The 12638-nt window shown below is 38.5% G+C and overlaps 1 protein-coding gene across 1 annotated transcript in view; it reads left to right on the plus strand.

The window, feature by feature from the left end:
* Positions 1 to 9021, plus strand: part of opn7b (opsin 7, group member b) — a 98246-nt gene extending 89225 nt beyond the window's left edge. Inside the window, exons 5-6 of the mRNA XM_026155346.2 lie at positions 7932 to 8266; positions 8372 to 9021. Coding sequence (XP_026011131.1) covers positions 7932 to 8266; positions 8372 to 8872 — 836 coding nt within the window. The 3' untranslated portion in view covers positions 8873 to 9021. The remainder of the gene's footprint in view (positions 1 to 7931; positions 8267 to 8371) is intronic.
* Positions 9022 to 12638: the final 3617 nt, after the last annotated feature.

Here is a 12638-nt window from a genome sequence, read left to right on the forward strand (position 1 = left end):
ATATTTGAGTTTGGAGCTTTGGCTTTGTTTTAACCCTTTTATTTATTTCATTTGTGGCTATTTTTTATTCTCACCTGACTCACTGGTGCCTCACATCAAGACAGTCCTGAGTTCAATTCCACCATCAGGCCAGGGCCTTTCTTTGTGGAGTTTGCATGTGCATCTCCCTGTGCTTGTGTGGGTTCTCTCTGGCTTCTCTCACAGTCCAAAGACATCCAATTATTGGGGTCAACTGGTAAATCTAAATTGCTCACAGGTGTGAATGTGAGCAATCTACTGTTAAGTCTGTGACAGACTGGAAACCTGTCCAGGCCCAGAGTGCCTCTTCTCCTAAGACAGCTGGGATAGGCTCCAGCCCTGAATTTGATTGAGTGGAAGAATGAATGGATGGACTTAACTCATTGGTTAGGTTGTGTTGTATAGAGTACTTCCTTGGGCGAAGATAGAGAAAATAGGCTTTGGCACTGGAAATTACCTCAATGCGTGTTTACCCCTTCCATTAAAATGATATGCAGGAGTCTATTACAAGCATGTGAGTGAGAGGTTTGTCTCACTGCTGCCTAGACTGTGCACATAAGGCGCTGACAAAAAAAATGACACGTGGCGCATATCTGTGAGATGCTACCAAATTGACACATCAATGTTTCATGCCCTTGGAATGAGACCTAACTGATGCATCTCTCTTTTTTCCCTGTTTCATTCCTGCACATTTAACAGATATTTCTTCTTTCTTCATTGAATGACAGGATTCAATACTTTGTTCCATTCTTGTTACAGTTTAGGATGAACAAGTCATATCTGATATCCACATTTGGCCTCTTAGCTAGCATTACCTTATTTATTTGACTTGGTCAAGGAATCAAAGGGCTGGCTGTATGATGCTTCCAGTGTAGATATAGCTTAATTCCAGCGTAGCTCTAAGAAGACCAAAAATAATTACTGTTGCAGAAGGGTTTTTTTCTTATTCTGTATCATACATCCCCAAAGGTTCTGTGTGATATATGTACAGTGGGGCAAAAAAGTATTTAGTCAGCCACCGATTGTGCAAGTTCCCCCACTTAAAATGATGACAGAGGTCAGTAATTTGCACCAGAGGTACACTTCAACTGTGAGAGACAGAATGTGAAAAAAAATATCCATGAATCCACATGGTAGGATTTGTAAAGAATTTATTCGTAAATCAGGGTGGAAAATAAGTATTTGGTCAATAACAAAAATACAACTCAATACTTTGTAACATAACCTTTGTTGGCAATAACAGAGGTCAAACGTTTACTATAGGTCTTTACCAGGTTTGCACACACAGTAGCTGGTATTTTGGCCCATTCCTCCATGCAGATCTTCTCGAGAGCAGTGATGTTTTGGGGCTGTCACCGAGCAACACGGACTTTCAACTCCCGCCACAGATTTTCTATGGGGTTGAGGTCTGGAGACTGGCTAGGCCACTCCAGGACTTTCAAATGCTTCTTACGGAGCCACTCCTTTGTTGCCCGGGCGGTGTGTTTTGGATCATTGTCATGTTGGAAGACCCAGCCTCGTTTCATCTTCAAAGTTCTCACTGATGGAAGGAGGTTTTGGCTCAAAATCTCACGATACATGGCTCCATTCATTCTGTCCTTAACACGGATCAGTCGTCCTGTCCCCTTGGCAGAAAAACAGCCCCATAGCATGATGTTTCCACCCCCATGCTTCACAGTAGGTATGGTGTTCTTGGGATGCAACTCAGTATTCTTCTTCCTCCAAACACGACGAGTTGAGTTTATACCAAAAAGTTCTACTTTGGTTTCATCTGACCACATGACATTCTCCCAATCCTCTGCTGTATCATCCATGTGCTCTCTGGCAAACTTCAGACGGGCCTGGACATGCACTGGCTTCAGCAGCGGAACACGTCTGGCACTGCGGGATTTGATTCCCTGCCGTTGTAGTGTGTTACTGATGGTGACCTTTGTTACTTTGGTCCCAGCTCTCCGCAGGTCATTCACCAGGTCCCCCCGTGTGGTTCTGGGATCTTTGCTCACCGTTCTCATGATCATTTTGACCCCACGGGATGAGATCTTGCGTGGAGCCCCAGATCGAGGGAGATTATCAGTGGTCTTGTATGTCTTCCATTTTCTGATGATTGCTCCCACAGTTGATTTTTTTCACACCAAGCTGCTTGCCTATTGTAGATTCACTCTTCCCAGTCTGGTGCAGGTCTACAATACTTTTCCTGGTGTCCTTCGAAAGCTCTTTGGTCTTGGCCATGGCGGCGTTTGGAGTCTGACTGTTTGAGGCTGTGGACAGGTGTCTTTTATACAGATGATGAGTTCAAACAGGTGCCATTCATACAGGTAACGAGTGGGGGACAGAAAAGCTTCTTACAGAAGACGTTACAGGTCTGTGAGAGCCAGAGATTTTCCTTGTTTGAGGTGACCAAATACTTATTTTCCACCCTAATTTACGAATAAATTCTTTACAAATCCTACCATGTGGATTCATGGATTTTTTTTTCACATTCTGTCTCTCACAGTTGAAGTGTACCTCTGGTGCAAATTACTGACCTCTGTCATCATTTTAAGTGGGGGAACTTGCACAATCGGTGGCTGACTAAATACTTTTTTGCCCCACTGTATAGGTTGAAAAATCGAAATAAACCACCAGACAACCAAAAGGCACGAGAGACCACAGAAGAGAACTAAAGTGCGTGATGACAGAATTATTTCCATGGTTAAGAAAAACTCTTCCATCTCCACGGTAGTTTGCGTGTCATTGTTAAGGTTTATAATCAAGATATGTCTATAGTCAATATATGTCTTCATGACTAGATAACAAGAGGGTTTCCTCAAGGTTTATATTAGTAGTTACACTGAAGATTATGAAGGCCAGAAATAGCTGTACTATTTTAATGGTTTGTTAAGCCCCTTGAATTAAAGCTGAAAGTCTGCGCTTTTGTCACAATTTATTTAATCATCCACTCTGGTGTGTACAAAGACAGAAATTACAACGCGAAATGTGTCATTGTCCGAAAACAACTAATGACTGCAGCTTTAGCAGCAAGAAAGGCTTCTATAGATGAATTGAATGAATCCAAATAATTGTAATACATAAAAGTTTGTGTTTCCTGTCATTCATTGTGTGTTTTAAAATGTTAGTTGTTCACATGTGCATTTTTACCACTTCAGATGTTATAGAAAAACTGGTAATTGTTCTTAAAAACTGTAATGAATGTAACATTTCAGTATTTCAGTTATCTAAATATCGTGAAAGCATCAAAGGCATCTTTATTCTGGGTTAAAAATCAAGGTGTTGATTCCTTGATCTCAACCTTTCAAAACTGTGTGCCAGGCTTGTCTGAAAGCTCTTTTAGTTCAGCTACGATGGTCCTTACGTGTTCACTTTCAAACCTCTTCACAGTTTCTTTATTATTTATCTGTATTAGCTTAACTCAAGGTCTGCTTCGTATTCATACAAGTACTTAAGGTAATCATAGAGTTGGCTGCACAACAACAACAACAATAATAATAATAATAATAATAATAATAATAATAATAATAGTTTCGTCTTCAAAGCATCAGCTCTTTACACAGGTTAAAGTGAGTAATTTTTTTCAATATATACCAATAGAGTCTTAGTGTTATTGCTATGCGAAGCTTCACTAATCATACTTCTACTCATCTTCTTTTATTTGTGGGTTTCCATCCATAGTCTAAAAGTTTTAGATAAAATTCCCATTGAGTTCAGATAAAATAATGAGATTTTTTCCAGTCACAACTAAAAGGGTTCAGCTATTTGCTAATTAGCAGCAGTAAAAGAGTAAAAGTAGACTGATTATTGAAAAAAAGACCAGATTTAGAAATGCTGAAGTTTTGAAATTAAATTCTCAAAACAGGGACAGAATTAGGGAAGAGAAACATTTATTGCAACATTCATGTTTGTGTAGCTGGACAGTATAAACCAGTTAAAATTTCATTGTGTCATATATATTAATTATTCACATAGGGCTGCTCAATTAATCGAATTTTAATCACGATTACGATCTGGGCTTTCAACGATCATTAAAAATGACTGAGCCGATTATTGGCCCCTCCCTCATTTATCCGCGACACCTTAAAGGCCGGTCCGTGAAAATATTGTCGGGCATAAACCGTCCGTGGCGCAAAAAAGGTTGGAGACCGCTGATTAAGAGGACCCGAGGGAAGCTCGGAAAGCTAAGCAGAAGTTATTTGGAGAGGAGAGTGACTGCCGTTGGTTGAAAAGAGAGGTAAAAAAAACTTCAGTGGTGTTGCACACTATTTTATATTATTTTTTAAAGTCATTGTTAACCCTTTAGATCCGGTCAGAGCAGCACGCTCCGTTTTGCATAACTATTTTTAAATCCCTGTAGAACCTGGACCGTGTAAGCTAGCGCAATAATTTGTTTTGCATATGAAACCGGAGGAGTTGTACTTACATCTGATGCCATCAGCTTGTCCTCGGTCACGGTTTCCTTCCACATAAAGCTTTGCAAAAACTGCATAAAAAGCGCTTGCAGGAACAAAAACATAATATTCCAGAAACACGCTTTGCCGATCCGATCAGCTGTTCGTAACACTTCCCACAGTTAAACAGACTCAGCACGAACTGTCACATGTCCGCCATTTCCTGCCCGAAACCGGAAGTGACGTCATTTTCGCGGAAATTGTAGTTTTTTTACTTGTAGGCCTTAAAAGCCTATACTGGTCATGTTTGACTTTTCTGAATAGTTTCTGGGATGCTTAGAACTCGAATTGCACTGCTGGAAATAGTTTATTTTGATGCTGTTTTCTTTGCAAATTTGCATCATAGGATTGTTTTTTCGTTTTTCCTGCAGTATATAAAAATTGATGTATCTCCAAAATAAAACTATGAAGACACTCAAAATAAATTTCCTGTTGTAAACTATTTTTTGCAACTTTTTTGTATTTAAAGTTTTGAAGGATAAGCCTCTTAAATTTCTCCAAGTAGAAATATATGCAAAAAAAACAAAAATGATTTTCAATTTTTTTTGTAGTTTATTGTACTTTTTTGCAATTAATGTAGTTACTATGGACTTAATGCATACATATTATTAAAATATGGGCTATAATAGTTGTATAGCAACTTGAAATGCTCCCACAAATGGCACTACAACATGTAAAAATATAATATAAGCTCTGGCGGACTTGGTTCTATGGTAGGTCTTAAAGGGTTAAATAAATATCGTCAAATAATCGAGATCTCAATTTCAGTGAAAATAATCGTGATTATCATTTTTGCCATAATCGAGCAGCCCTATATTCACAGTTAGCATTTTGTTTTTAATCCTGGATTTTACCTCTTTAGTTCTCACCATCATGCTGGCGTTTGTACTGCTACAAATCTGATGGTAATATGGTGCCCTTTCCTCTTGAATCCATAGAAACCAAGGGTTTTATGGGACACTATAAACTGAGGGAAATTCTGCTGCTGCACTCCTCCACAAAATGTTAAAAAGCACAGTTACGTTTTGTGGGCTCTGAGAATTTGTTGTTCTACACAGTTATCTATGACTAAGCCAAACCAGCACAAATAGCTGATTCTGGATCAGTGTAACATTTCAATACACCGTTAGCACATCCAAAAAGCACTGAATTCATGGTTGATAAAGGTTAATTTTCAAGACTTATCATTTACTTGTATGTGCTTCATTAAACCATTCTTTTCTTTAATATTTGAAACTTTGATAATCCGAAGCAGCACTTGACTATAATTCATAATTTATAATTCATAAATCATAATTTAAAAAAACACTGAATATGCAGGCATAAATTAATTGATAACCTGTAATTTAGTTTTAATTAGGAACCCTTATTACTATCCTCACTCGATGAATGGGTGTGCTGATTAAGTGCCAGATTTAAGCAATATTCTCATTTATATCCTTTGCACACTTGCCCATACACACTGCAGGGATCACAGAACTGGGGGCTGCATCGATCATCTTTATAGTCCACTAAGTAAAACCCTGCCTAACAGGCATGTTCTAGTACTTTAATATAATAGAAAAGCAGGTCAAGCTGTTCAAGAAACAAAATCAAAACAAATGGAAAAAAGAGCACAGAGAGCACAAAACTAATGTAGTGCTGCAGGATGAGTTATGAGATGCAGGTGGAGATTATATACATCTAATGAAAAGTGTCCACTTACAGTATATGATGCAGATATTTCAGGATTTGTCCTAACTTTGGCTAATAGGCACATTATAATTGAAGGCTGTGTTATGAAATAGCTCCTCTTGTCTGTTTTTCAGTGGCGCACAGTCTTATAATGCAGAGAATAAAAGCCAAGAGACTACAAGCTTCACAAGCAAATGTGTTTGAAATGCAAATGAGCACAAATAATTACACTGTCATATATTTTTTCCTGCAAGAAACTTTGTTCAAATGTGTTGTTTTCTTGCTTTTATACACTGTTACACAGCCCTCCTAGTCAAACAAGCACACAAACAAAACAATGTGGATGTTTGGATCCAGACAATAATTGCAAACATGCAGTGACAGGAGTTTCACACCAACTTATCCCATCTGCTAGCAGAAGGTTAGACCAAGAATAAGTGTAATTTATTGACTCAGAGCAAGCCTCCAACATATTCGCGCCTCAGAAATCCTTGGTCTCACGCTACTTTATGTAAGAATGATTCTAATAGCTTCCAGTGGGCTAGACTATAAAAGGGAGAGTTGAGGACTTTCTTAGAAATAATAATTCCTTCATGTGCCACGTGGATAGCTGGAGTTCTGATTGGGAAAGGGGTGGCCAAAATCAGATAAAAGCCAACTGTAATTGCTGACACAGTTGAGTGAGTGCCTTGGGGCAAAATGACCCCCCACCATCAGCTTGAACCATAAAAAAGGGCTGGCATCCTGCTGAAGGGGCTGTGTGGTGTCATGAGTAAGGTTTCCTCTGTTCTCATCTTCACTTCACTCACAACAACTTTAGAAGAGTGTTGCCAGTAGTGATGTGCGAATCGATACTGAAATATCGATTCCTCCGATACCAGTCATTTATGTTCTAGAATCGATTCTCATATTAAAATATCGATATTTTGGTAATTTAGGGTAAATTTGTAGTTTATCTTTAACAGGAACACAGTGGAAAGAAACTATATAATTGTCTACTTTTGAAGGAACTACTTCATGTTCCGCCTTTCATAGTCATGTGTGAAATACGGCTGTATAAATGTGTCGCAGCCCCTTGGCGTGCGCACTCACAACAATGACTGAGCGTAAATGGAGTCATGCATGGATGTATTTTACCTCCACAAACAGCCGAGACGTGGTTTGCGATACATGTGGCAAGACAGTGAGGTGTTGTGGCAACACCACTAACCTCATCAAACACCTCACAGTAAATCGTATCACAGAATATGACGAGTGTATGTTGAGGCGAACTGAAGAGGAGGAGAGGGACAGGTGGTGCTAGAGGGAGACAGACGTCTCTCACGGAGTCCTTTAGTGCTACAGGCAATGTTTTCAAGTAGGCACAACTTCAGTTTTTTTTTATTTCTATATGATAATTCTGCATTATTAAGCGATAAGAACAAGTAGTCTGATGTCCCGTAATCATTATGAAGCTATAATTTGAGATACAGTAAAAGATACAATAAATAAAATATGTTTTTGTACAAAGTATTGGTATCGGATCAGTATCACTGATACCACCCTGAATTTTACTTGGTATCGGATCGGAAAGGAAATCAGTGGTATCGCACATCACTAGTTGCCAGGGTTGTTTTGGCATTTTTTTCTGAGCCCCTTATTTGCTGGATAAGTGCAGTACTACTTGTAGTATGTTAATAAATCACAGTGTATCTTAAATGGAGCCTACTATATCTTCTTTATGTCCTTATCTGTCAATAATCAATTCTAAAACTCTTTTCTCTTGTCCTCCCTCTGCCTTCTCACACTCGTCTTTAGGTAACAAGTTTTCATATGTCCATGCATGCCTGCTGGTTGCAGGCATCTGGTGCTACGCTGGAGTCTTTGCTGTCGGTCCCCTGTCGGGCTGGGGAGAGTACGGGCCTGAGCCTTATGGTACAGCATGCTGCATCAACTGGCATGCGCCGAACTATAATTCTGCAGCTATGAGCTACATCATCTGTCTCTTCTTCTTCTGCTATATTTTGCCCTGCACTATAATTTTTCTTTCCTACACATTCATCCTGCTGACTGTCCGTGGCTCACACCAGGCTGTGCAGCAGCATATGTCCCCACAGAACAAGATCACCAATGCACAAGCGCTTATCGTTAAGGTACGTGCATTATTTTCTTTTCAAATGACTTATACTAAATATTATTTCCTTCATGAATTCATGTTTGCATTGCATTTTATTTGCTGTGTTGTGTCTATTTTTTAGCTTTCAGTGGCAGTTTGCATCGGTTTCCTGACAGCATGGAGTCCATATGCTATTGTGTCTATGTGGGCAGCGTTTGGTAACTCAACAACTGTACCACCTATAGCTTTTGCTGTGGCAGCTATCTTTGCCAAGTCCTCCACCCTTTACAACCCTATCGTCTACCTGGCTTTCAAGCCCAATTTTCGCAAGTCCTTGTGTCGAGATGTGGCGAATTGCAGAAGGAGACTCTGTGGATGTTTGTGCCAGGGTGGCTCTGCAGAGAAGGGAATTTGCAGGCAGTCCCATCACAAAGAAGAATGCAACTCTACAAGGTTATCCAATGGGTTACCAGAGAACCACAGGACCTGCAGACACTGTCCTTGCCCAGAAACAGACAACGGTAATAGAGAAAATTGTATAGACTACAGTCCTCAGCAAACCGCCAGGATTCTTCAAGGATCCGTACACAGTGAAGTGGCTGTCAGCCAGCTCTCCAATGAGATGCAGAGTGACTTTCTCTAGAGGAACAAGTGGAAAATGAAGTATGAAGCAAAAAGTGGCACGAATGAAGCCCAAATAACAGTAAGTGCAAGTTGGGGGGAAAGTGAAAATGCAATCAAACAAACAAAAATGGTAAGACTGATTTAAAATAAATAAAAAGTTTAAAACTACTTTCATGCCTCAAATATGTGATACTGCCAAAAAAATATGTGGTTAAAAGCCAATACAGGAGGATAAGCAAGCCAAACATTTCACTGGTGTGTGCATCAGCATTTTATCAGGTCAAATGAACAAGTGTCAGCAACTATGTGATCAGTTCAAGTGTAAACCAAGACTGAAGAGTCACCATGCAAGTCATTTTACGCTGGGCTTGGAGGGAGGAACTGACGATGAAACTTCCTACTCCCTGAACCACATTTTATCTGTTTATTATGAGTACTGTATTTAAATATTATGTATTTATGTATGCCTCAAATTGAAGGACCACAGGGTTATTGTTATTGTTGTTGTTGTCTTTGTTGTTGTATCTAAAATGAAAAGAGTGCTTTCACCTCATTGTCGAGGAGAAATCAAAACCTCTACTCCTATAGTTAAAGCAGACACTTTGGGTGTTAATACAAAGCACTTAGGGAAAGATTTGGCTTGGTGAGCCACCTTTTTGTCCAGAAGGTACATCTGCAAGGAGGAGATGTTGTCTTCTATTTCCATTTTTCCTAGTCACCTCTGTCCAGGCAAGAAGATTTTGATGGAGTGGAGAGTGTCAGCTGTTTAGGCATTTCAGCCATTTTTTATAATAAGCCCTTTTTCAGTGACTCAAAAGTAATTGGACTAACTAACATAATTTTATTGTTTTCAATACTTCGATGAAAAAACGCTGCAGTCAATCATTGGCTGAAATCTAGAACATGGACGTCACCAGGTTGTTGATTTCACCGGTCCTAATGTTTTTTCTGATAGAACTGAAGAGGTGAAAAGTCTTCATGCAACATCTTCACAAAACTTAAAGAAGTTCAGCCACTTTCTTTCCAAGCTCCTTAGACTATCTCTCTGATAGATTTTATATGACTTTTTAGGCTAATCTACAAAGAAAATATCAACATTTAGAGTGAACAGCTACCAAAAAGCATGTTCAGCAATTAACTCCAATTCTTTCATCAATTTTAATTTGTCGTAGAGTAACGATGGAACAGGTCTCATCTGGGCATGAAACCTTTTGACAGTAAATTGTCCAGTTACATTTGAGCCTCTAAAATTGAGGGACATATAAAGTTGAAAAAAAAAATAAAATAAAATACAATACAATAAAAATGACTGTAATTTCTGAACTTAAACTTTAGGTTATTGCAGTTACTTTTGTTAAACTTCTTGTCTGATTTAAAACTCACCGTGATGGTGTGCAGAGGCAAAATTGTCAAAAAAAAAGAAAACACTGTCCAAATACTTATGGACACTAACTGTTTGTGATCAGAACTACATTGAACTCTGTCAGTGATTCTGTTTGGGTGGTTTTAGCACTTTCTGAAGACCAGTTTAAAAGAGCAAAAAGAAATTTCTTTGTGCAGAATTTCTGCTGCAAATGAATTAGTATCTTTTATGACATTAACTGTGGAAAAGACTCATTAAAAGGCTGATTGATGATTTATTTATCTTGAATTCCGAGCCTGGGATTATAAGGTTGCCTTTGGTGGCAGAGCTGGGTCATATTTTCATTCTTTTCAAAAAGAAGAAGAAAAAATAAATAAATAAAATGAAAAAAAAAAAAACACCTGCAGCATTTAGAACTTAAAAGCTTATTTTTCATATTTTGGGTTAGGATTTTTTTTCATGTCACAGAAGCATCTCTACAATGTAGCCCAACTAGCCAAGGAAAAAGTGAGATGGTTATTTGGTTTAAAACAAGCACTTTAGGAAAACAAACTTTTTCATTATCTTTGGTTGCCTTAGGGCTTGGAAAGAGGCTTTAATCAGGGTACTAAAAAAATGTTGTCCTGTTCCAAATTTCCGCAAATAAACAAGTTAGTGTGTTATTATTACTGGCTTCACTGAGCACCAAACCTATGAGACTAAGACCCAAAATTGTAATAAAGCTGAGCGATCTTTTAATCAGAGCCATTTTAACAAAATGGGAGAAAAAAGCCTGCCTGTGGATAGAACGCTTGCCTTTAGTACTTCTTTTGCTTGTTTTTAATGTGAGAGACACAAGGCTTTGCCTCAGCACCCATCAACATTATTTTAATTAAAAAAAAAAAAAAAAAAGCATAGTGAGGATGGATGAGGTTAACTGAAATGTTTGTCCAACAAGCAATTTTATACCACCTCCCTCCCGACAGCATAGGCCATCAACTCAAAAGTACAAAACGACCTGCCATGGGCAAAATTAATTGGATGTGCTGGAGTGCAACTTGTGATTAACTGGCATGACTTTGATACCATGATTCCTTTCTTACAGAAAGGCTGAGACCGAAGACTGCAGTTCTGTGCAGTTTACACACAAGCGCGCACACACACACAAAAACTACAAAAGCATTTCAGATTTTCTGCTTTCACGTTCAGTTTGGCATGGAATAATTAGCTTAAAGTCATGCAAAACAACCAGGTCAGCACATGTGGTGCATTCTGCTGTTTGCTACAATAACTCCTCTAGCCTCAGTCGGGACAGTTTATGGAGAAATGGATTCAAAATTACTAATACCACCTGAACTATAATACTCCACATGGGCTTTTCACAAGACACTTAGCCCTGGGCTTAGACGCTTGTTAGCTCAAGGCTTATTTCTCAGTTGTGAACTTAAGTTGTGTTCAGGCTGACATTAGCATTGCTCAGTTTGCTGAGGCTAGAACACTGATACGTGGGAGATTCAGCAGAATTATGTACTTCTCTTTTTGGTGTTGTGCATGTAAAACTTTGTGGTGAGGTCTATTGAATATGAAAATGAATATGCACAGCCGCACACAATATTATTCAAATGTGGATGATGCCGAAAACAGCAGCTGCACAGTATTTCCTCACTTGCTCTGGCACTGTGCACAGGCAGTAAACTGTATAACCTTGGACAAGCCAGGAAAGAAAAGGAGGGGGAAGTCCAATTTATTTTATTAAGCAGCTTTAATAAAATTGTCCCAAAAAACACTGCCAAACTTATTAACTATTTCAAAATCCAGGAATTTTTTAAAATATTAGCAGAATTCTTTCTGAAACGCGTATGAGCACTGTGAATCCAGGGAGTTTGAATAAATTAAAGTAAGTCATACTTACTTATATATGTCATAGATATGAACGAGTGCCAGATTCTCCACCTTTAAAGAAATTACTTCTGCAAAGAAAAGACACAAGTTAGGGCAGAATAGTGATTAAATGTGATAACTCACTAGATACTCATTAAATATGTGACAGCAATGCAGAATATGAGAGAGGTAGGTTGCAGAAGCATGTCTCATAGTGTTGTAATTCTAACTTTTGTCTCGGTGTTAGGAATTACTTCACAGTTTTTTGCCATCTGATGGGACTCATCTATTACTTAAACCAGCTTTGCATGAATATGTTACTCAATCAGATCCACTACTGACTTTATGATTAGTTTAGTTTTATTTATTAGTTAGTCACATCTTATTAGTTTATTGAATATATAATTTCCTACAATATTCATTAACTACAATGTCATTAAGATAAGGGAAGGCCATAAGTATGATTGTATCCATTTTGGTTATGCGACTAATCAAAGCTAATAAGGTCAACACTTTCTGCATCGCATAAAAACTCTCTCCCACACCGACACTAAAGATCAGT

Source organism: Astatotilapia calliptera, chromosome 20 (assembly GCF_964374335.1).
Source record: "Astatotilapia calliptera chromosome 20, fAstCal68.1, whole genome shotgun sequence".
Lineage (NCBI taxonomy): Eukaryota > Metazoa > Chordata > Actinopteri > Cichliformes > Cichlidae > Astatotilapia > Astatotilapia calliptera.